General features: G+C 36.0%; 5 protein-coding genes across 7 annotated transcripts; 4 read left to right on the top strand and 1 right to left on the bottom strand.

Moving 5' to 3' along the window:
- Positions 1-719: 719 nt before the first annotated feature.
- On the top strand, positions 720-1,142 carry LOC138875723 (uncharacterized). The gene has a single exon (XM_070154585.1). It carries the CDS (start codon positions 720-722, stop codon positions 1,140-1,142), a length of 423 nt encoding a protein of 140 aa, XP_070010686.1.
- Positions 1,143-3,057: 1,915 nt separating this feature from the next.
- Positions 3,058-3,480, top strand: LOC138875722 (uncharacterized mitochondrial protein AtMg00820-like). Its single transcript, XM_070154584.1, has one exon. It carries the CDS (start codon positions 3,058-3,060, stop codon positions 3,478-3,480), a length of 423 nt encoding a protein of 140 aa, XP_070010685.1.
- A 5,679-nt stretch (positions 3,481-9,159) lies between these two features.
- Positions 9,160-12,014, top strand: LOC138875720 (uncharacterized). Its single transcript, XM_070154583.1, has 3 exons — positions 9,160-9,224; positions 9,995-10,257; positions 11,923-12,014. Exons 2-3 carry the CDS (start codon positions 10,014-10,016, stop codon positions 12,012-12,014), a joined length of 336 nt encoding a protein of 111 aa, XP_070010684.1. The 5' UTR covers positions 9,160-9,224; positions 9,995-10,013.
- Positions 12,015-13,932: 1,918 nt separating this feature from the next.
- On the top strand, positions 13,933-17,767 carry LOC104236322 (uncharacterized). 3 transcript variants are annotated; one of them, XM_009790226.2, is made up of 7 exons: positions 13,933-14,122; positions 15,308-15,368; positions 15,472-15,560; positions 15,662-15,742; positions 16,627-16,731; positions 16,831-16,884; positions 17,350-17,767. In XM_009790226.2, the coding sequence occupies exons 1-7, from the start codon at positions 14,072-14,074 to the stop codon at positions 17,563-17,565; spliced, it is 657 nt and encodes a 218-aa protein (XP_009788528.1). In that variant the 5' UTR covers positions 13,933-14,071; the 3' UTR covers positions 17,566-17,767. The 3 variants fall into 3 exon arrangements, with proteins under 3 accessions (XP_009788528.1, XP_070011701.1, XP_009788529.1); XM_070155600.1 differs by having other exon boundaries at positions 17,231-17,767; XM_009790227.2 differs by having other exon boundaries at positions 13,954-14,122; positions 16,645-16,731.
- Positions 17,768-18,835: 1,068 nt separating this feature from the next.
- Positions 18,836-23,311, bottom strand: LOC104236321 (zinc finger CCCH domain-containing protein 18). The gene is made up of 4 exons (XM_009790225.2): positions 23,102-23,311; positions 22,216-22,524; positions 20,384-20,444; positions 18,836-19,916 (listed from the first exon to the last, which is right to left on the bottom strand). Exons 1-4 carry the CDS (start codon positions 23,231-23,233, stop codon positions 18,934-18,936), a joined length of 1,485 nt encoding a protein of 494 aa, XP_009788527.1. The 5' UTR covers positions 23,234-23,311; the 3' UTR covers positions 18,836-18,933.
- Positions 23,312-23,694: the final 383 nt, after the last annotated feature.

The raw sequence follows: 23,694 nt of genomic DNA, 5'->3' as shown, positions 1-23,694 counted from the left end.
GTCACAAGAACTAAACTCCTCAAAAAGTAAATGAAATATAATGAGCCAAGCAATGTCACTTAGTTAGTTGTAATAGTTAGTTGTACTGATTGTAAGTTAAGTTTACTATGGTTAATAGTAGAGTTAGTTAACCATATCTAGTGGTAGAGTTAGTTTTAGTTTCATTCATATACATATACATGTACAAATACATAAGAGATAATCGAATCTTTTGGAATATTCTCTCTCCGCCTTCATCCTCTGTTTTGTCGACTTACTCAAGTTCATCAAATCTGTTTCAATCAGCTAAGACTCCATGGCTAAGCTTCATGGATAGCTGGTTTTGACATGGTATCAAAGTCACACGGCCATTAGTGTGGTCTTATCATTTTCAATTTCATCCAATTTAGTCCTCTTCAAGCTAATTTTAAGGATCAACAATGGCGACTGTCAATAACACTGAACCAGAGAAATTAGGTCACAATCATCCGCTTTTCCTGAATTCAAATGATAATTCATGAGTTGTGTTGATTTTGTTGCAATTACGAGGACCGTAAAACTACTCTGTGTGGAGTCGGGCAATGAGGATTGCAATCCTAGGTCAAAATAAGCTAGGGTTCATTGACGGCATATGCAAAAGGGAGAATTATGTTACAAATCTCATATATCTCTAGGAATGTTGTAATGCGATTATATTGTCTTGGTTGATGAAATGTGTTTCTCCAGAATTGTTTAGTGGAATGGTATATTCGTCAAATTTTAATGAGGTATGGGATGATTTGAAGGAGCGATTTGATAAGGTGGATTGCTCTAGGAATTTTCAGATCCACAGAAAAATTGCTACTACTAGGCAGGGCACTAGCTCAATTTCGACTTATTTCTCAAAATTGAGAGTGCTTTGGGTAGAATTTGATAGTTTGGCACCAATTTCTGGTCGTGATGCTGCCAACTCTCGTGAATTTGTCCAATTTATAGAGCGTCAAGAGCTTCTACAATTTCTAATGGGACTAAATGAGTCTTATGAACATGCATGTAGCCAACTCTTGATGAAGATTCATGTTTCATCTGTGAACAAAGCTTATTCTATGTTAATGGAGCGTGAGAGTCAGAGGACAATGTCCAACACCTTTACCATTGTTGATGGGGTGAGATGGTGGCGCTGATGACGAATAGGTCTGGAAATTAGCAGAGGCCAAAGAAAAATTACAATCTTCAGTGTGATGTCTGCCACATGAAAGGCCATACTAAAGAAATTGATACAAGGTAGTAGGATATCCAAAAGATAACAAATTCATGAAGAAGTACAATTCACAGGCAACAACTAATTTTGCAGCTGAAGATGTCCCAACAACAACTGGTTCTACTCCTATGGCTCCTACATTCACTCCAGAACAATATCACCAGATTTTACAACTGCTTAAAGGCAAGGAAACTAAAGTAGTAGCTAATGCCACAGGAATGGATTCAAGTTTTATAATGTCCTTAATGTCTAACTTGGATCAAGATGTTTGGATTGTAGATAGAGGTGCCTCTAACCACATGGTTTCAAAGCTAGAAGAATTAGATAATTCAACCTCATTCCTAAAACCTAACTCAGTTCATTTACCAAATGGGGATGTGGCTGTAATTACACATAGTGGATCAGCTAGTATATTCAAGAACCAATAGATTAGTGATGTTCTTCATGTTCCAAACTTTAAGTATAACCTACTGTCAGTTTCAAAATTGACAAAAGAGCTGCAATATTTGGTAGCTTTCTTTCCTGATATATGTGTATTTCAGGATCTCTATACTGGGAAGGTGTTGGAGATTGGTAGTGACACAAATGGACTGTACATACTCAAAGATTTCATATGCAAGAGAAATCTTACGACACCAACTGTACATACCACAATCATGCCTACTTTTATGTCAGTTAGTCAAGATTCAATAAAACTGGAGATATGGCACCAGAGACTTGGTCACCTACCTATGGAGACACTTAAGAGGATTGATAAGTTCAAAAATCTCCACATTAGTAATAGCAACAGTGATCATGCAATGTGTCATGTTTTTCTATTAGCTAGGCAGACTCGATTACCATTTCCAGTTAGTACTAGTAGAGTTAAGGCACCATTTGATCTTTTGCATGCTGATGTATGGGGACCTTTCAAAGTACCCATTTATAATAGCAAAAGATTTTTCCTTACAGTAGTAGATGATTTCTCTAGCATTACTTGGCTCTTCCTGAAGAATGCTAAAGATGAGACTTGTTTGTTAATGAAAATATTTTCTATGATCAGTACTTAGTTTGATTGTTCTGTTAAGATCCTGAGAACAGATAATGGTTCTGAATTTGTTAATTCAAATATGAAGCAGTTAGTTGAGACATTAGAAATTATACATCAAACTACATGTGTTTACACTCCGCAGCAGAATGGCATAATGGAAAAAAGACACAGATATATCCTTGAAACAGCTAGAGCTTTAAGATTTCAATCTGCAGTACCCTTAAGATATTGGGGTGAGTGTGCTCTTACAGCAGTACACATAATAAATAGATCTCCTTCTACAACCTTGAAAGAAAAGTCCCCCTATGAAGTATTCTATAACACTGCACCATCACTAGATCACCTTAGGGTCTTTGGGTGTTTATGTTATGCTGTAAATGTAAGAAAACAAGACAAGTTTTTTGCGAGAGCATTGCCAGCAGTGTTTATGGGATACTCACCAACAAAGAAGGGGTATAAACTGTATGACTTGCAATCCATGCAGTTTCTAATCAGTAGACATATGGCGTTTAAGGAGTAGGTGTTTCCTTTTAAACAGATGAAGATGTTGCCTAATCCCTTATTTTCGGTTCTTGAATTAACAGATGAGCATTTAGCATCACCTGCTTCTGATGTTGTTCAGGAGAATCCACCTACACCTACCAATGACTTTGCACTTACTGATGTTGATTCACCACTAACTTCTAAAGCAAAATTTGATATTCCTGCACCACGGAATGTTGAAACTCCCTAATCTCCTTTACATGTAGAGGTTGTTCAACCCATTGCAGTTAGAAAATCCCAAAGAACAATTGGTCCTCCCAAATGGATGCAAGATTATGTGACAAGTTCTTGTGCATATCCTATGTCCAATTATCTGAGCTATGATGGGTTATATCCTTTATATATAAAATGTCTCACTGCACAATCAGTCATTGTTGAGCACAAATATTACTCTGAAGCAGCCAAAGATGCAAGATGGGTCACAATTATGCAACAAGAAATTCAAGCATTGGAAGACAACATGACTTGGGATATAGTTGATCTTCCTAAAGGTAAAACTCCTATCGGATGCAAGTGGGTATACAAAGTCAGATACAAAGCCAATGGGGAGGTGGAAAGGTTCAAGGCTAGGCTTGTAACCAAAGGCTTCAGCCAAAAGGAAGGTTTAGACTATAAGGAGACTTTTTCTCCTGTAGCTAAATTGGTGTCCGTCAGATCAGTCATAACTGCAACTGCTTCAGAGCATTGACATATCTATCAGATGGATGTGCACGATACATTCTTGCAGGGGGATCTCTTTGAAGAAGTATACATGCATCTTTCTCAAGGTTTTGGCACCAAGGGGGAGTCTATAGCCAAGGTATGCAAATTGAGAAAGTCACTTTATGGCCTCAAACAAGCATCTCGACAGTGGAACTTGAAACTCACAGAGGCTCTCCAAGACCTGGGATTTGTTCAAAGCCATTTTGATTATTCCTTGTTTACACAAAGGAGAGATTATGCTTTGGTTGTTGTCCTAGTTTATGTGGATAACCTTCTGGTGATAGGTAATAATCAGCAACTTATTCAAGCTGCTAGAGATAACCTTCAGAAGAAATTCAAAATGAAAGACTTAACGGAGCTCAAATTCTTCTTAGGCATAGAATTTGCCAGAAGTAAGGCGGGAATTCTAATGAATCAATGCAAATATGCCCTTGATTTGATATCTAATTCAGGGCTAGGGGGAGAAAAACCTATGTCAACACCTTTGGAAGTCAATCAGAAGCTCACATTAGTGGAATTTGAAGAAGCTACGAAGACCAAGAATGATGAGGATAGTATTCTGGCTGATGATGAACCCTATCAAAGGCTCGTAGGAAGGTTGCTCTACCTTACCATGACAGACCTGATATAGCTTATATGGTTCAGATATTGAGCCAATTCATCCACAAACCTAAAAGATCACACATGAATGCAGCCCTAAGAGTCATCTGATATGTGAAGAATGCTCCAGGTTTTGGATTACTGATGTCTTCTGCAAACTCTCATTCCTTGGTTGCTTATTGTGACTCCGACTGGGAAGCCTATCCACAGTCCAGAAAATCTGTCACATGTTACATTGTGAAATATGGGGAATCACTTATTTCTTGGAAATCCATGAAACAAAGCACAGTGTAAAGAAGTTCAGCAGAGGCAGAGTTTAGAAGTATGGCTTCAATAGTAGCTGAATTATCATGGCTTGCGGGTCTGTTTAAGGAGTTAGGAATCAATGTGGAATTGCCCATAGACCTCTTTTACGACGGTAAAGCAGTTTTACAGATAGCTGCCAATCCAATATTTCACGAGTGGACCAAACTATTGACATCGATTGTCATTTTGTACGGGAGAAGTTGCAGCAAGGTCTCATCCAAACTAATCATATTAGTAATAAGGATCAACTTGCAGATTTACTTACCAAAGGCCTTGGGAAAGCACCACACTATCATCTATTGAGCAAGCTGGGAGTAGAAAAATTGTTCCTGCCCTCCAGCTTGAGGGGGAGTAATGAGCCAAGCAATGTCACTTAGTTGTAATAGTTAGTTGTAATGACAGTTAGTTAATTGTACTGATTGTAACTTAATTTACTATGGTTAATAGTAGAGTTAGTTAACCATATCTAATGGTAGAGTTAGTTTTAGTTTCATTCATATACATATACATGTACAGATACATGAGATACACAAGAGATAATAGAATCTTTTGGAATATTCTCTCTCCATCTTCATCCTTGTTTTGCAGACTTACTCAAGCTCATCATATCAGTTTCAATCAGCTAAGACTCCATGGCTAAGCTTCATGGATAGCTGATTTTGACAAAATATATATTTTATAGATAAGTTAGAAGTATAAAGTATGAAGAAATCATTTTTGACTCTCTTGTCCCCGAAAGAAGTTTCTGTTACTTCATTAAGAACATGATTTGTCTAATACAATATACATGATCATTTACAATTCACCTGAAAAACATCATTCCCCAAGTAATACCTTGTATTTAGTGGTGACAAAATGATCAAAAGAAAATAGTTATCCACCCATTATCCATTAATAATGGGTTAGATAATAAAGTTTTTAAAAACGAGTCAAATATAGATAAGAATCGTATTATCTACTTAAAAATGAATAACTAATGGATTTAACTTTTATATTTGTAAAGCCTCAAATGAGTTCCTCAAGTTTGGGAGACTAAAAATTCTCTCAAAAAAGTGATCATATTCAAGAAGCCATAGATAATATGGATATCCATATTATCTATCAGTTAACCCGTTTTTTATTCGAATTAAATATGGGTCTGGTCGGATAATTTATTCATTTTTTATTACCCATTTTTTACCCGCCCGTATGCGATCCGACCCGTCTGTTTTCCACCCCTACTTGTATTAAAGAAATAGATAACTTAGCTAATGCAAAATACATAAAGACCCTATTAAACTTGTTCAAAAAACAGGTCTAAACACTTAAACTAAACGGGTGTTCTTTTAACACCCCCACCCAAATGTATTTGGAGTGAATTATTTTCCCCCGAAACACTAATACCAGTCTCATGTTTTACACGCGTGCCACGTCAATATCACGTCAGCGCCATGTCAGAAATCTTTTAACTTTCCTCCTTTTCTTTTTCTTTTTCTTTTGTTTACTCATAGTTTTACCCTAATATTCCTAATTAACCATTAAAATAATTAAATAATAATACTAAGCAAAAGGGAAAACCAATACCAGATAGAAAAATTGCACAAAAAAGAAGATCTGCATTAGGAGAACAAGAAAAAATCAGATTGTCGGAGACCCAGTGCTCACCGTTAGCTTAAGATTCGACCGAAACAACACCCAAACCAACCTCACAAACCACTCAAAACAACCAATATTTGCTACCTGACTATTTCAGAATGATACCTTCAGCCAAAATTTTCAACGGAACCAACAATTTCATCATTCACACTATTATTGCTATGATCGAAGGTTTCTAATTTGAACCAGTGGACTTGAATTTGAGCCTAAGATTCTATGTTTGGACAGTTGGTTGGTGGACTCATGATAGTATTTCAAATTTGGGGCGATGAACAGTATTTTCGACGCCGATGACTAACTGTAGCAAGTAGGAAAAAAAAGAAGAAGAAAGAGAATGAAATAATATCTAAAGAAGAAAGGGGAGGAGGAGAAAGAATGTGTGGTTGAAGCGATCTGAAGAACAGATAAAAAGGGGTCCACCTATTTATATCTACTACTAATATACTCCCTCCGTTTCAATTTATGTGTACCTATTTTTTTTTATCCGTGCCAAAAAGAATGATCCCTTTTCTTATTTGGAAACAATTTACCTTTATCAATGATTTATAGCCACACGAAATATATGTATCTCATTTTACACCACAAGTTCAAAAGTCTTCTCTCTTTTCTTAAACTCCGTGCCCAGTCAAATAGATTCACATAAATTGAAACGGAGGAAATATAAGAGAGAATAAGCAGCTGATGGTCAACATGCCTGTTTGACACCTAAAAGGCGTTTTGGTAATTTCAGTTAAAGTGTAGCAATATGATTGCTTAAAAAAAGTTACTTTACTGTAGTTTCAACATAATCTTTTGAGTGTTTTGACTAAATTGTCCCTGGAGTTACATCATCAAACATCACCACACACTTTTACACTCCAACCCCTCACGTGGGCCCCACTTCCCACCCCACCCAACTTCGTCCCTAAGAGCTCAGCGATGCACCTGCAGGTCCCATTTATCTTTCCCATTTCTTCGTTTGATTTATACTGTTTCAGTGTTAGATTGATCAGGGTAACTAACATGTGATATTTAGTATTATTTACTCAAAAAAAATAATACTTCATAAATTTTAATATCGAAATGTGAATTTTTTACTTTAATTATCTCAAATTGGCAACTAAAATATTATTTTCTTTCACAATAATTTACACAAAAAGATTTATAGTTTAATTAAGGCGAAATGGCTTTCTGGCCACTTAAACTTGCATCAGTTTGTAAAGCCGATATATAAACTCTTGAGTTTCCCATTTGAACACCTTTACATGAAAAAATGGCTACTAATAAACACTTTTGATGGTGCGTGTTGTTCAGTTGCTGCTGACATGGATTTAATTTAATATTTTATATAGGCACGTCATCCATTCATTCACATTTGTTGACACCTGTATATTCAAGATCCCAATTTGTGGGCCCTTTACTTTTCATCTCTTTTCCAACATCATCCTCCTCTTCATCATCAAGCTCACTCTCTTGATCTTCTTCTTCGTCTTCATTCTCCTCAAACTCAACTGCTACACCAACATCATAATCAAGAGCTCCATCACCATTATCGCAACCATCTAATTGGTAGTCAGTGATGAGTCGCCCAATCGACACCGACTTATCAAACACCTGGTCTGAAATAAGCTTTAACAGCTTTTCAATTTCTAATTTCTAATTTCTAACAGCTTTTCAATTTCTAATGAAGCTTATTGGTCAGAAGAAGGGAACGCCTATGAGGCCTAACTCCGATTTGAACATATACGTGTTTGCCTTGTTTAACGAGAACCTCAAGCCTGGTCCTAGCTCGGACAGGAATTATGGCCTCTTCAAACCCGACCGATCTCAGGCCTACCCGTTAGGTTTTCCGTCCGTCTACGCCGTCAGTACTAATAGCAGCAGCTCAGGTGGTCATTCTGGATTTGGTAGGGAAGACTGTTGTCATTTCCTAATTAATTTCCAAAAGGGGATCCCGATGCTCTTTGGTTTAGGATGGATCCGGACTAAAATAATCTTGAAGATCTAATTACGGACTGAAAGTTAAAATACCTTCAAAATGGCCTCTTCCTCCTCCTAATCATCACCAGCCTCATTATTCTTTGTGACTATCATAATAGAATAGCAAGTGGATGCACCTTGACATTGCTCTTCAAGGAGACATTTGCCAAATATTGTTTGCTCATCTTGAACACATGCTTCGTTAGACATCATGAGGGGAAAATAGAAAAGGAGAAAGGTCTCTTTTTTCTTTTCTTTTTTTCTTTTTTAATAAAAGTAATTACTGTCCACGCGCCTTTGTAGCGTGATATGCACACAATTTAGCCATGTCAGTTGCGCCGCTTTCACATAGGCATAGTCAACAGTCAAAAGTGTTTATTAGTTTTTGTCGCATCAAGTTGGAGTGCTCAAATGGAAAAAGTGCAAGTTCATGTATCGGCTTTACAAACTGATGCAAGTTTAAGTGGCCAGGAAGCCATTACGCCTTTAAGTAAAGCTAATGTAACTTGTGAAATTGTAGTATTTTTGTTTAAAAAATTCTTTCTCATTAAAAGAATTCTTATTAAATTTATTGGCATCAATTCTATTGAGTTATCTCTTACATTGCATATATATTGTCTCTCAACATCGTAATTTTTAGTTTATTATTGAAATCTTACATGATAAAGCAATTAGAAAAATGAACATTATTTATTAGTCTATCTAGAAGACATATAAAATGAGCATTTTAAATTTATAATAAAGCATAATATTTGTTAATAATGACATCATAAGGAAGAATAAAGAAGAAAAATATACAATAAATCACAAATTACTACAATATACATATGCACTAAGAAAAATGAAAGTAGGAAGTAGGTGTGGCATTTTGAGCCTCGGCCCAACTAACCCGCCCAACTAAGCCAGCAAATAATGGGTTGGGCTGAAACAATTTTATTAATGGGTCATTTCGGGCTAAACCCATTTCAACCCATTAAAATAGTTAGCCCAATTCTAACCCATTTAGGTGCCCAAACAAACCCGTCAAACTCCCAAAACCTAAACACAAGACAGACATTTTCTCTTCCACTCTCTCTGCACTCAAAAAAATGACAAGTTTCTCTCTAAACTTCAAATACGATCTCCGGTCTCTGTCTTTTTTCCGGCGACTTCCATTTCTCCGGCGTTTTCCTTCTCTCCGGCGAACTCTTTGCTGGAGATTTCATTGGATCTCGAATTTTCACGTATAAGGTATTGATAATAAATTGTACTATCATTGCCTTTTCCCTGGGGGTGGGTGAGTGGTGGTGGTGTTATAGAGAATTAAGGGATGGGGGTGGGGGCGGTGGGGTGGGGTGGGGAGTGTATTTTTCCTTGCCATAGAAGCTAAAAACCTCTACATATAGTACCCTTGTAACTCTCTTACTTTTTCTTCTTCACTGAACACTCAAAATTGTTTGAAATATTCTTCACAATCCTGCAATTCAACTCTAGCCAGTGAGTTTTCTCAACTATTTATGTGTTTTTTTTCATATATATCACTGTTTTATGCATTTTGTTCAACTGGGTGTTTTTCATACAGATTACTCTTTTATGCATATGTGATTAACTTGTAATGTTTTGTTTTGGATGGGGTTGAGATGGGGGGGGGGGGTTGATTGGTATTCTTTTCTTGATTTTTGGTTTTTCCGTATGTGTTTTTTTTTAAAAAAAATGGTAAAAAAGGTATGCATGAGTTTTGTGGTTTTTCAATGTATGATCACCTAATTGTCATTTCCTTTAGGAGTTTACTGTTTCATCATTGTTACTCATAGAGTTTTCTTAGATTTTTTATGAAGTGGGTGTTTACATGGTGTTAAATCTTTAATTATTTGTGCCTTTATTTTGTTTCAATCATTTGTCCTTTCTGCTCCAACAATAGCATTATTTCTCTTTATTTTAGGACTATGTTGTTGTTTCATAGTTTATGAGATATTTAAACTGAGTTAGAAACTAAGTTTATGGTATTTAATCTACTGTAGGATCTCATTGTGTAAGAAGATGTCGATAGAGCATGATGATGTAGAGTCCAATGAAATAAGTGTTTCAAGTTCAAAAGGACAACGTAAAACTACTTCTGTTGTGTGGGATTTTTATGAGAAGTTGCCATTGGATACAGATCCTGATAATAGACTTAGAGCTAAATGTAAGAAATGCGGGATAATATTTTTGGCTGACTCAAAAGCTGGAACAACAAATTTAAAGCGACGTCTAGCTAAGCACAAGATTGAAGCATCAAAGCAAGGTACGCCAATTGATCATAAAGAATATTGTGAAGTTGTAGCCAAGGCTATAGTTAGACATAACCTGCCATTTAGTTATGTAGAATATGAAGGGGTTAGAGAAGTGCATGCGTTCTTGAATCTTACGGTTAAAACCACTTCAAGAAATACCGCAAAAGTTAATGTGCTTAAATTATATCATGATCAAAAAGAGATGGTAAAAAATGAGCTTGAAGCTATTCCAAATAGAATCAGTTTGACATCTGATTTATGGTCATCAGTCACATCAAATGGATATATTTGTGTTACTGCGCACTATGTTGATTTGGATTGGGTTTTGCAAAAGAGAGTTTTAATCTTTCGCCATGTGCCTCCTCCTCATAGTGGTGCTATTTTGGGTCCAAAGTTGATTAATCTGTTGAAAGAATGGGGAATTGAAAAGAAAATATTTTCTATAACTTTAGATAATGCAAGTTATAATGATGGTGTTGTGGGTTACTTGATCGAGCATTTTAAGCTGATGGATTCTTTGCTTTGTGATGGAGACTTTGTCCATATCAGGTGTGCAAATCATATTTTGAATTTGATTGCTAAAGCAGGTTTGAAAACAATAGAGAGTGCTATTTTTAACATTAGAGAAAGTATAAAATATATTAAAGGTTTTGAGTCAAGGATTGTAAAATTTGTTGAGTGTATCAAGAATCTTGGTTTAAAGTTGACGGGAAAAGTGCGCCAAGATATGTCTACAAGGGGGAATTATACATATTTGATGCTTGATAGCGCTTTTCCTTATCGTCGAGCATTTTCTGACTTCAAGATACTTGACAAAGATTTTACATATTGCCCTTCAGATGAGGATTGGGTTAAAGCTGAAACAATTGCTAAGTTTTTAAGGTTTTTTTATGAAATCACTACACTATTTTCTGGGAGCCGTTATCCTACAGCCAATTTATATTTTCATAAAGTTTGGAAAATCTATATGTTGATAAGGGAAGAGATAGGTAGTGAGGATCATAATATTAAGGCGATGGCTATGGAAATGGAGAAGAAGTTTACAAAATATTGGCAAGACGACTATAGTCCAATTGCTTCTATGGTGGTTGTCCTTGATCCTTGATATAAGTTAAACTTAATAAAGTTTTGCTTCTCAAAACTTGATCCTTTGACTTGCAATGAAAAAGTTAAGATTGTTGAGGATAATTTGCATAGGTTGTTTAAAGAATACATGACAATATCTGATGTTGGAATTGTTGGAAGTAGTAGTCATGGATGTTATGATGAAATAATGGACGAAATGGATGAATTTGACATGTTTGAAAGTCCGTCTAAGTATAGTTCAGAAAAGACACAATTGGATTTATACTTGGAAGAACATGTATTAGTACGCAAATGAAATGAAAATCTAGACGTGCTTGCATTTTGGAAAGATAATAGGAGTAAGTATCCCGAACTCTCATTGATGGCTCGTGACCTGTTAAGTATACCTATCAGCACAGTTGCATCCGAGTCAACTTTTAGTGTTGGTGGTCGAGTTATTGGCAAATTCCAGAGTTCTATTCAACCGGAGAATGCAGAAGCTAAGTTGTGTTCTAGAGATTGGATTTATGGACATCAAGGTAGTATCATGTGATTTTTATTTTATGAACTTTGTTGTAGTTTGACAACTTTTTAAATTTTCTTATTTTTAGCTTGTGATGATTCTGAAGAGGAGGACATTGCAATAGATGTGGTGAAAATTGCAGCTACACTTATAAAAAATTTGAATCTTGGTATGGTTTAGGTTTTTCACTTGATTGTATATTAAGTTCTCCATTTATGTACACCTTCCAAAATTGTGATTTCTCATTTTATTTCTGTTGTGTGATGCTTTGATAGGATAACTATGGTGCTAGAAAAAGGAAGAGGAAAAGTTTGTGTTGAAGAAGATGTTGACTTGAATCTTTACTTGGAACTGCAATTAATTGCGTGCACTGCAATTAATTTGTTGATAGTAGTTTAGATAATCACTCATCTAGTTTACACTAATTCGTTGTAATGAATTTGATAACCACATATAAATGGGTTTAGTGCATCCCAAATTGGAACTGGGTAATGGAATATCAAATCCTTACTCGGGAAATATTCTGTTACATGATATTTGGCAAGATATTTTTGGATATGAGATAGATCTAAAGTTTATTCTAAACCATTGGTAGTTGATAAAACACTTATGTATTTAAACAGGGAAATTCTCATAAATTTACTAAGCAAGATCAGTACTTTGTATATTTCAATTAGTTACCATGATTCCCTACAAATTTTGTCACGTGAAAAACCAGTAGGACTTAAAAAAATAAAAAATAAAAGAAAAAAGAGAGCATCTCAAATTCTTAATCTAGCTGATAAAGCAGAAATAAATTATCATATGTCAAACAGCATATCACGAAATAGATTTGCAGGAGCCAGACAATTTTTTATTTTATGCAGGTGTTTGAATGTGAAGAATAAAATATTTGGGTCAAGTTGGGCGGGTTGGGTTATGACCCATTGTTTAGCCCATCTTGACCCAAGTAAAATTTGGGTTGGGTTGGGCATTGACCCAATTATTAGTTCAGCCCATCTTGACCAATCCAAACTCAGCCCAAACAACCCATTTGCCACCCCTAATAGGAAGTATGCAATAAGAAAGGAAAAATGGGAAGAAGGAGTACAAGCAATTGCTAGCAGCAAGAAGACTCTATAGATAAAACAATAAAAAGGGTTAAAAGAATTTCACAGGAAGAGAAATTATGTAGTAGGCAAAAAAAAAGGTAAAAGGAGCACCGGAGCTAGAATTAGGTGCGAGAAGTATGCTTTGAGAGACAAATTTGAGGAGGAAAAGTGTTTTTTTAAAATATATTTAAAAAGAAAAAATAAGATTTGAAATATCATATGGTAATTATACTATATCATTACCATAATTAATTCTTTATCCTCTTTGATAATTACAAACTGTAGTTACCTCATTTTAATTATGCATCATTTTATGTGGACTAAGTAATTAAATGTATAGACAAAAATATGTTAAATTGTGTAATTACATTAAACTACACTCAAATTCGATTACATAAAAACTTCCAAACAAGCTCTAAGAGTTCAAATATTTGAGCTTTAAATTATTAGGCCCGTGCTTAGTACGGGCTAACTGTGACTAGTTTTCACTTTGTATGCGCTTAATTATTTTTTTGCCACATCAGCTATTAGGGTGGAATAAAATTCACTCCAAATACGTTTGGGGGAGGGTAAAAAAAATACCTTTTTAGTTTAAATATTCAAACCTATTTTTTGGACAAGTTTAATGGGTCTGTATTTTGCTCTTAGCTAAATAACGAGACAAAATTATATGTATTTTGCCCTTAGCTAAATAACGAGACATAATTAAAAATTCAAGGGATATGTCCAAAATCATATGCAAATATGCACTAGCATTTTCGCGGTTTAACTAAATAGGGATCACTAAAGGGTGTGGTGTAGTGGATGAGATTGCTCCTCCCTTAACTAGAGGTCTCGGATTCGAGCCTGGGTATGTAAAAATCCTTGGTAGGGAGCACTCCCCCCGAATGGGGTCCTACACAGTGCGAATCCGGATATAATCGGACTCCAATACGGGTACCAGACATCGATTGAGAAACAAAAAAATAAAAAAATAAAATAAATAGGGATCTTGACTTGAAAAGAATAAACAGGTCGGTTCGATTTCGGGCTCGGGCTCGGGTAAGAGAGACGTAAAACCCCGAATCGAGTTGAGTCGGCAAACGCTTCATACCTTTTTCTATAAATCTGCCACTGATTCGAATTAGAGAAAGCCTTGAAAAGGCAATGGCCATCACACGGAGACCCGCCGACATTGGCAAACCTAAAGAACAAAGGGTATGCCTTCATCGAAAGTTTTATTTGTTTCTTTTTGTATGTACAGATTATTGCATTATTATTTCTCTCATATATGTAGTCCGTTTCTTTTGTTTATATTTTCTAAGTTACGGTAGAAGGATTTTTTCTGTTAGTGTTATAACATTTGCGGTGAAGCAGTGGCGTAATGGTTAGCTGGTGGACTACATATAAAACTTGTTTCTGTTAGGTTTTAGAATTTACAATAACATCATCGGCTCTTACCCGTGACCTATAGGTTACATGGAGACAACTTTACCGTTGCTCCAAAGACGTCTTGACATCATTGAAATTGAAAAAAAAAAGTCTGAGAATTTACCATGACGATCATTGAAATTGGAAACAAAAAGAGTCTCTATAATAGGGATGTTTCGTGCCTCTGTTCTTTCATTAGAAAGAGAGTGCACAATTCCACAAGCTTTTCTGTAAATCGAGAATCTAGCTGTTGAAATTCATGATGTCCATTTGAAATCAATTTCACGTTCTTCGTATTATCCAGCAGAAATTTGTATTGCTTTTCCAGGGATAGTTTGTTTTATGTTCTACTGAATCCTTCCTTAATCTGGAAAATGCAATTCATTTGCGCAAGTTCTGCTTTAGGATATGCTGAGCATCAATTGCATGTTGAGAAATATTAAGATACATTATTAGTGTCCTTGTCTTATCTATGCATAGCATGTGGCCCAATTTTGGATACTGCCCCCTGAGCCATGATCTTCTAGCTTTGGCTAATAGTCTATGGGAACTTCTCACAAAGGGGTTCTGCAGTAAGCCAGTGAGGTGTTCCTATATACCATATGTTTTTGTGAGTCTGAGATTGGTTGGTATGTACCTCTTGGAATGTACTGGACTCCAAATTCTTTGTAGCGTACTCTTTCTGGTAGTTCATAGGCAGAAACCAGGGAATAAGGTTGATACTTTGGATTGGTCGGTAGGTTCTAGTTGGGTTCGGAGACTTGCATATCTGATCCAAATGGCATTGAGGTCCTTATAAAGCAAGGAAATGTATTCGCTACTCATTCTTATATCTAACTGCTAAATTATTAAAATGGTCCTCAATCAGAATGTCTTTCTTATTTTCTGGTCTGTTATATTGAAATGTAATGTTAGAATGTGTTCCACAACTCTTTCATCGGGAAAATGACATTTTTGCTTTTTGGTCTTTAGGCAGTGGAAGCGTCCGAAGTCAAACATAATTTGGTTGCAGAACTTGTGAAAAACTTCGGCGGTAGTATCATATCTTACCCTTGTTGTATTGTTAAATATTTGACATCGTTTATACATTGATGGATAAGTTAAATTCCATTTCAAATTATTTCTTGGTGAGTCAGGTGGTAGGACTAAATTTCAGGATTTTGATAAGAGAGAACATATAGCTGCAGATGATGCAGAAAATCTATCCGATATTGATGATTTCGAGGTACTTCCAATGTCTAATGGCAGTTCAAGTCAATGTCTGTGTTAGTTCTGTGCTTATGGACATCTTGTAATCACATTTTTTAACTTTTGGATGTGGCAAAGGTTGTTGGATATCTCAATAACAAGAAGGAGATGCATTACAAGAAAATCTTATGGGAAAAAATGAATCAAGAGTTTTCAAAGGTATTGCCTTTCTTCCATCTACTCCGCTACATGGTAGTTTAGCTCTAGAGAATTTTGGTTGAAGTAATCGCCACGTTTTGTAAAAACTAATGCCTTTCTGCTCGTTCAAGTGCTATATATAAGATAAACAATAGAGTTTCTGTTTATTTCTTGTTGTGGTGTCCTGACTTAGCATTTCATACATATGCATTATCCTCGTTATTTTTCTCCTTTCTGGTTGCCTTCCACCTTCCTGTCTCCCCCCTTGTCTTCCACCTTCCTGTCTCCCCCCTTGTCTTCCACCTTCTGGGTATTTGATTAGACTCGTTCAAAAGTTAGATTCCTCTCTTACTGTCTAAGGACATATGTGATTATGTCACACTGAAGACTGGAAATTTTTGAAGTGAAATGCCTCTAAAACCGGTATTAGCTAGCTGTACATAATAATATATGCGTATGGCTGGATCTTCATATAAGTCTATTAATGTGCTAATGTTATAAATTGGGGAAAGGCCCAAGAACCTCCCTGTCCCAGTGAGAGATAGGCTGAAAGGTGCTTAGCCTAACTTAGGTTGCTGACAGTTTATTCTTATGCAGTGATGTCATCCTACCCTCTCCATTCATTAGACAAATAGAGACTCATGAGATAGGAATAAGTATCTAATGAACTCAATTGTTCCAGTGTAAATGAAAGAAAAAGGAAAAGGAATGACAGTCAACGAGATCTGTCATGTGATGCACATTTCTTGATCAATGACTTTACTCTCTCCTCTCCATCTTTCATTAGATAAAGAGAAGTACTTTAGTCTGTCTTACTTCTTAAATGTACAACTCTTCTCTTGATCTACTAACCACCCATCTACGTGACGTTGTACCACAAATTACTCAACCTTTTTCTTTCTCAGAGTGATGATAAATTACAGGGGAAGAAACGAAAACAGGAAACTGGATGTAAAAAAGATGTCTGTGCGAAGAGATCTGCTAAAACAACTGAAAGAGTTGAGAACAAGGTGCGCATTTTTTCAGCTAAACATCCTTTTTGCTCATGTTACGTATTTTAGATGGTATAATGTGCTGATTTTACCTAAATACGATTCAAATATTTGCAGAGAACAAGTTCGAAAATAAATTATGATGCTTTGCAGAAGCTGACTGACGATTTGGTATCTCTTTCTTTTTACCTTTTTGCAATAATTGCTATGCCTTTCTAGTGCTCTCTTCTTGAGCTTTAGTTAGAACATCCAATGATGTGCTTAATCCACATATTATCATGTCATAGGATCTGAAAGATGGAAATTATGATTTTTCTGAAAAAGAAAAGAAAAAGAGGGAGGAGGAGGAGGAGGGGAAGGGGGGGGGGGGGGGAGCTATGCAAAGTGGGAAGCTTACCTGGTAACTCTGTTTTGCGTACCTCTACCCTCCACCTAGATTAAAAAAGATGAATACCTCTTTCAGCGCATAATATACTTTTAACTATTTCCGGCTACATTTCAAGTTGCTTCTTATCAGGAACCATGAATACATACTAGTGAGGAACATGTATGCTGGACACCAACTCCTTCTGACCGTGCCAGAAGTGGACTTAACAAGTTCTTATGCACTTATATGGTTGTTGAATGGTGCTGCAGAATCAAATTTCTGAAGAGGCAGAGCTAGGACGATTGGAACCTAAGGCTTGCGCTAATGGTGATTCAGCTGATAACCTGAATATCGGGTTCCATGATCTTGAACAGGAGAATGCGTATGGTGAAGATGATGACTCATATAGAGACAATAATGATGATTCATGCTATGGATATGAAACTGGATACTATAATAGTGAAGATTTTGATACTGATTATTGAATTGCAAAATTTCTTTTTTATTTTCTGGGTCTGGTTTATGTTATCTTTAGCTTAGAGCTGCCAGATGCAAAGAAGCGATATAATACAATGGTTATAACATTTTTCTTCTCCACTTTGAGCAAGTGCTTTTTGATATTCTCAAGTGTAAAATAATCAATGAAGTGGTAGTTTTCCCTATTATAAAGTAACTAATTCAAAGGTATATGAACATCCTTTGTTCCCTATTCCTTAATTTGTTATCTTATGTTAAGTATGTCAAATAACTGAAAGGCGTTTTTTGTTGTTAATATCTTCAAATGGATGAATTACCTCTTTTATTGTCAAATCTAATCGTCGGGCTGACTACTGGATTTGCCCATCAAGTGTATTTATAGCTTTTCCTCATTCTTCTCAGTTTTGATCCCTATGCAAGAACAAACAATTTTTATTGGAAACATTCCTCTAATGAATTCCTTGGAACTTCTATAGCCAATGGAATATATAGAATTGCGATCAATCAAATATTGCAACGATAAAGAAGCAATGGTAGAGTCCTTTAATAATATGTTTGTCATTACGTGCGACTATCTGAAAAAAAGAAAGAACAGCATTTTCAGCACATTTATATGAAAAAGTCTTAATTATTATATTAGCATAAGAAGTAAACATTTTCAACTAGGGTGTTTTGCCATACATGCAATTTGCAAACATAATAAATAAAACCAAACAAAGATAGCTAGCATAGATAGAAGTCTATCTCCAGTAGGCATCAGAGTAGATCTCCAATAAAAAAGACAAAGCACACCTTAAATTAAAACACATTACTTTACGTCTACAAATACTTATTTAAACCTTCTAAAACTAAAAAAAGTCGACGGACTCTTCTATCTAGTCTCCCCGGAGACCGTGGATGACAGCACCCACAATTAGGTCTTTCCTTATGTGATCACTCTATTTCTTCACAGTTTGTAGTTGGTTATTTCCCTAACTCCGCATGAGTTGCTGTAAAAGGTACTTAATTAAGCTTAATAATTTGTGAGTTTGTTCTATTAGCGAGAATACTCTCTCATTCACTTATTAAAAGAAAAACAAAGGCAGAACAAGGATAATCTTAGCAAGCTTAAGAGGAAAAAGGATACCATAACAAACAAGAACATACTACATTGAAATTCTAGATATTTAAACATCAAATTGCAGGGGATCAAAATCTTAACATATGCATGTTAAAGAATAATCGAAGTAGTAAAATGAACTCATATGAAAAGGGGCTTATAAATAAAAAGAGAAGAAATAACATTAAAAGAATTATTATTCATCGGAACCATCATATACTAAATAGAAAGACCTTGAAATCATTCAGGTTATACAAGATATGTTTTGAGCTTTACTCTAAAATTTCAGCCATCTCTTTTCTTTTTCCTTGCTATGAACTGCATTAGATGCAGAAGCATGAGCAGCTTCAGCACTGGCTATAGCTTTTCGAGTTTCATTTAGCTTCCTCATAGCAGCTTCATAAACCAGTTTCTCATTCCTGTTCCGCTGCATCATTTCTTCCAGTTTCTGAGCTCGTATCCTCAACTCTTTTATCTCATCATCATATGCAACCAGAGCCCTCCTATCTTCTTTCTTCTCTTCCTTATTTGTGTTACTTTGCTGCCTCTTTACTGCGCTATTATTAGTGGTTTCTCCATGCACTGCAAGCTGATTATTGATAAGAGTAAACACATCTGGTCTTGATTCCTCTTCTTCTTTTGCAGCACGAGCTGCTGCTGCAAATTTCTTCTCGCGTTTCCTCTTACCACCCCTACTTTTCTTACCCTTGTTTTCATCTACAGCTTTCTGGTTTCCAACAGCATGGTCAAGAGATTGTTTTCGTGGGAGAACTTTCACGGGAATAGGATCCACCATTCCCTGTCCAGATGCGCCTAAACCCATTCCTTCACGGTACCCCATGTTTGCCATCATCCTGGAAGCTATGCCGCGTGTGTGATTCTCCCACTTCGTAAACAGTGTCGTTTCTGTCTGGACCCCACGCTGCAGGGCTGTGCTTTCAACAAATCCTAACCCTTGTGAACTATCATCTTCATAGTCACTAGAATCAGATTCTTCGGAACCTGAGTAACTCTCTTCTTCATCACTAGCCTCAGCAAGTTCGGACAGTTCAATATTTTCAGCTCCAAGCATAGCAGAACTTCCATCATCACGGAAAACAACGTGACCCAAATTAAGCTTTTCATCCCAACACTCAAGTTCAGCTTCTTTCCAAAGGCCAACTTTGCTATCTGAGAGAGCCCAGATACTGGAACCCGCAAGTGATGGATCCCATTTCATAGGGATATACTTCTTTAATGAGGATATTGGAATGTTGATACCTGAAACATCAATAATTATACATCAGCTTAGTTTTAAGAGGCTCAGCAAACTGCCAAGCAGCAAACATGATCACACACTGATCTATGCAGCAGCAGTAAATTCGGAACTCGATGTTTATAATCATCCATCTAATAGCGCAGCAAAGAACTGTTAGCAAAATACAAACAATAGTGCTTAAAGATTGCTACCTGTTTCATTAAAATGTAGATCATTTGACTGTAGCGTACCACAGGACTTGCACTAACAGAGAAAACTTGACCAGTATTACTCCATTCAAGAGAAAGATCTTTATGTTACATAGTCAAATTACTTTTATTTCAAAATAATGGATATACATTTTTAATTTGACTAGAGGATCAAACTGGAAGCAAAAGCCTGATTTTCTCCACTAATGATAGACAAAAGAAATCTGTGAATGTCAAACCAATTTTAAGATCTCTGTCCAGATCTATTCATTCCAACATACCGTGTGATAAGCGGCAACTACTACCAAATCGACATCGCTGCTGTAGAAAGAACTTGCACATCTGCACTAGGGTGGTCTATCATTAGCAAGTGATATGACTAGAATGTATGCACTTTGTGACTAGGAAAATCAAAAGAAGATTCAAGAAGCAAGGACTGCATAATCTGAGAAAAAGAGATATAAAAAAGACTTCACTGTTTCTCAACCACAACCAGAAATGGAGGTGATTGTGCTAAGATTTACCCGTGAACACGAAAAATACGAAAGATCAAAATGAGACAAGAGTACATCAATTTTTTAGAATGGAAGTAAACTGCTAGGACTAGCACAACAATTGCCCAAACTATGTTGGTATATGAAAGACAGGAGACAAATTTTTACAATTAGACTGATAAACAAAAAGCAAATTGGAATTAGGTTCCACAAGTTTTGATAATAGAAAGACGGAAAATATGCTAACACAAAGTGGAAAGCTTAATTAATCTTTTGGTCCGATCAATGAACTGCACTAAATTCTGTTCAAATAACTATGACGATTGTCATCAGTCATCAATCTATCCATGTATATTCAGAAAACTCAGTTTGAATGACAATGTCTGTACCATTGCTTTCTGTGCCAGAGCCATATCCACTAACAAGCAAAAGCTCTTACCAATGACTCCATCCTTCCAAATTTGAAGAATTGTTTTTTGATATGTATCCTTGAATAGGGGCAATATGGAGGAGAAAAAATATGGAAGTGCGACATAGTGAAAAGTGAATATTCTGATGCCTCCAAATAAAAATTTCAGTGGTCAGAAATAGGAAGCATGATGCATCCCATCAAATCTGTAAAAGTTCATCAACGTTCTCTGCTGGATTCAGAATTCCAAGTTTTGAGGATCTCATCTTCATTAAAAACTGATCTCATCTTCATTAAAAGTTTTTAATTTCTTTTTTATATATTGTGGTTAGGCGAGAGGTATTTCAGTGGTGTGGGTTTTGCGGCGTCCAATCTGCTTGCCCACAGGGTTTCATCCCCCTGCAGAATGTTGCTAACCAAAAGAGAGAAGAACTCAAAATTATCTAGCCCATGATGCCTTCGTACTGAAATCACATTATAATGGAAAAGGTGTTGCGATTGGTTCACAATGAGAAGAAATCTGCTGTGGGATATATTTTTATGATGCTACCGATAAAGCTAACGAAGCCATTAAATAAGATACTCAATGGGAATGATGCAAAGTATAAAGATGTCTTTACGATCACTTATAAAAGATGGGAATGCCAGTTGCATCAACCATTACATGCAGCTGCACATTATTTAAATCCCGAGTATTTCTATCAAAATGCAGCTATTGAGAATCGTCATGAAGTGACAGATTAGTTCATATTGAATTTTGGTTCCATGCATTGAAGTACTAAGACAGGATCTTCTCTGGGAGATACCAATTTAAAGAAGAGCTGAACAAAAGTCTTCCTATGGGCAAAAGTTGGTAAACAAGAAGTAATTGAATATGATTTTGTTGATACGCAATACATAAGCTTGGTGGTTAAGCTCGAGCATAACAAGCAGGCATGTCGTTTAAGCCTGCTAAACAGACTACAGAAGCAACATCAAACAAATGAACACACCAAATGGTCTAGACAACATATAATGGATTTATCAATCATCCCTTATATATGTCCCATGAGGAAACCCAATTCCTTTATCAAACTGAAAGAAAGTAAAATTCAAATGATGCAACGAAAACACTAAGAACGATAAGGAGACATCATATTAAAACCAATGTTAGTGAGAATAGGAAAAGCAAGTTTAGAACACACGAAAAGCAAGACCAGGGGGTACCCACCACCATGTTTTCAGATGTTGGATTAAGGAAACAAATTTTGGCAGAACGAGAACCCTCCAACCCCACGACTAGGCCATTATACCACCTTCCGTCATTGTTGCGGAATCTACATTTTGATCCAACAGAATACTCTTCATCCACTAGTGGTTCTGTTTTAACTTCTGTCGGATCAAGAGGCTCCACCACAACATCAGCAGGTTCTTTTATGGGACAATGTATAGCATCAACCTCTAGCAACAACCTGGCTCGTTTTAGGTGGAGGAGACCTTCCTCAGCATCTTTTATAGACTGAACAAGCTCCTCATGTACCTTTTTAAAAAAAATTAGTCATATTCAAGCATCTCCTTGCACTTAAACACATTAAATTGGAAACCTTTATGTTATCCCTGAAAGCTGGATTTTGCAATTAGATAGTTACTCCCTCCATTTCAAAAAGAATTGACATTATATCCTTATTAGTCCGTTTCATAAAGAATGACACTCTTTAAATTAGGAAAAAATCAACTTAATCTTCTCATTTTACACTTAATGAAAAGTTTTTATAACCACACAAATGTTATGTCATGCTTAAAACCACTAGTTTCAAAAGTTTAACGTATTCAAGACCACAAGTTAGTATTTCTTTTTTTTTTCTTCTTAAATTTCTTACCCAATCAAAACATGTCAAATAAATTGAAACAAAGGGAGTACTTTTTATTAGATGGAATGATGATTGTATAAATTCAACTTCTCATAATTTGCACAAACTGAAAGATATAGTTACATAACTCCTAGAGTTTTTTTAAGGGCTCAACACGATTGCATAGAAGGGGGCTGTAAAATGCAAAAAAAAAAAAAGGTGGGGTTGGGGGGGGGGGGGGGTTAAAATGAGAGAGAAAACCCTAACCTCAAGGAGTTCGGGATTTGAAGGATCAGAGGAAAGGGCTTGAGCGAGAGAGTGGAGGGCGTCTCTCTGCTCTTCCACCTGAAGCTCCAACTCCCTTTCCAATACTGCTCTCTCTTCCTCCTCCTCCGCCATTTCCTTCCCGGATTATCGAGAGCCTTGGCCTGGCGGTTTGATTATACGGTGTATAAATTATTAATCCGACAAAGAATTAATTTAGACCTTCCTGTACTCAGCTTTGTTTTATTGGCTAATGTTACAAAATTACCTTTTTTTAATGAAAAATTATTTACTGAGTTTTAAAAGAAAAATTGTTTAGTGATTTTGTGTGATATTTTGAAGAAGCTGCTCTCTCCGTTCCAGTTTATGTGAAATATTTCATTTTTTGGTCCATTTTAGAAAAATAATCTCTTTCAAAATTTGAAAACAGTTTAGCTTAAACATACAATTCTACCATTGACGAGTAGTTTTTATAACTACACAAATACTGTATGCCCTTTTTGACTTGTTTAGGTCTTTTAGGACCATAAATTCCAAAAAATTTCATTATTTTTTTAAACTCCGTGCAAACAGGTTCACGTAAATTAGAATGGAGA

Source organism: Nicotiana sylvestris, chromosome 8 (genome assembly GCF_000393655.2).
Source record: "Nicotiana sylvestris chromosome 8, ASM39365v2, whole genome shotgun sequence".
Lineage (NCBI taxonomy): Eukaryota > Viridiplantae > Streptophyta > Magnoliopsida > Solanales > Solanaceae > Nicotiana > Nicotiana sylvestris.
Note: the sequence above shows the minus strand (reverse complement) of the source record. Positions and strands in the feature narration are given on the sequence as shown.

Coding starts and splice junctions, on each gene's coding strand:
- LOC104236322 (XM_009790226.2), top strand. CDS start 14,072: ATGGCCATCACACGGAGACCCGCCGACATTGGCAAACCTAAAGAACAA. Junction 14,123..15,307: donor GCAAACCTAAAGAACAAAGG/GTATGCCTTCAT, acceptor TTTGGTCTTTAG/GCAGTGGAAGCGTCCGAAGT. Junction 16,732..16,830: donor CTGAAAGAGTTGAGAACAAG/GTGCGCATTTTT, acceptor AAATATTTGCAG/AGAACAAGTTCGAAAATAAA.
- LOC104236321 (XM_009790225.2), bottom strand. CDS start 23,233: ATGGCGGAGGAGGAGGAAGAGAGAGCAGTATTGGAAAGGGAGTTGGAG. Junction 22,525..23,101: donor CAAATCCCGAACTCCTTGAG/GTTAGGGTTTTC, acceptor TTTTTTAAAAAG/GTACATGAGGAGCTTGTTCA. Junction 19,917..20,383: donor TAGTTGCCGCTTATCACACG/GTATGTTGGAAT, acceptor TTGATGTTTCAG/GTATCAACATTCCAATATCC.
- LOC138875723 (XM_070154585.1), top strand. CDS start 720: ATGGTATATTCGTCAAATTTTAATGAGGTATGGGATGATTTGAAGGAG.
- LOC138875720 (XM_070154583.1), top strand. CDS start 10,014: ATGTCGATAGAGCATGATGATGTAGAGTCCAATGAAATAAGTGTTTCA. Junction 10,258..11,922: donor GATTGAAGCATCAAAGCAAG/GTACGCCAATTG, acceptor TCTTATTTTTAG/CTTGTGATGATTCTGAAGAG.
- LOC138875722 (XM_070154584.1), top strand. CDS start 3,058: ATGCAAGATTATGTGACAAGTTCTTGTGCATATCCTATGTCCAATTAT.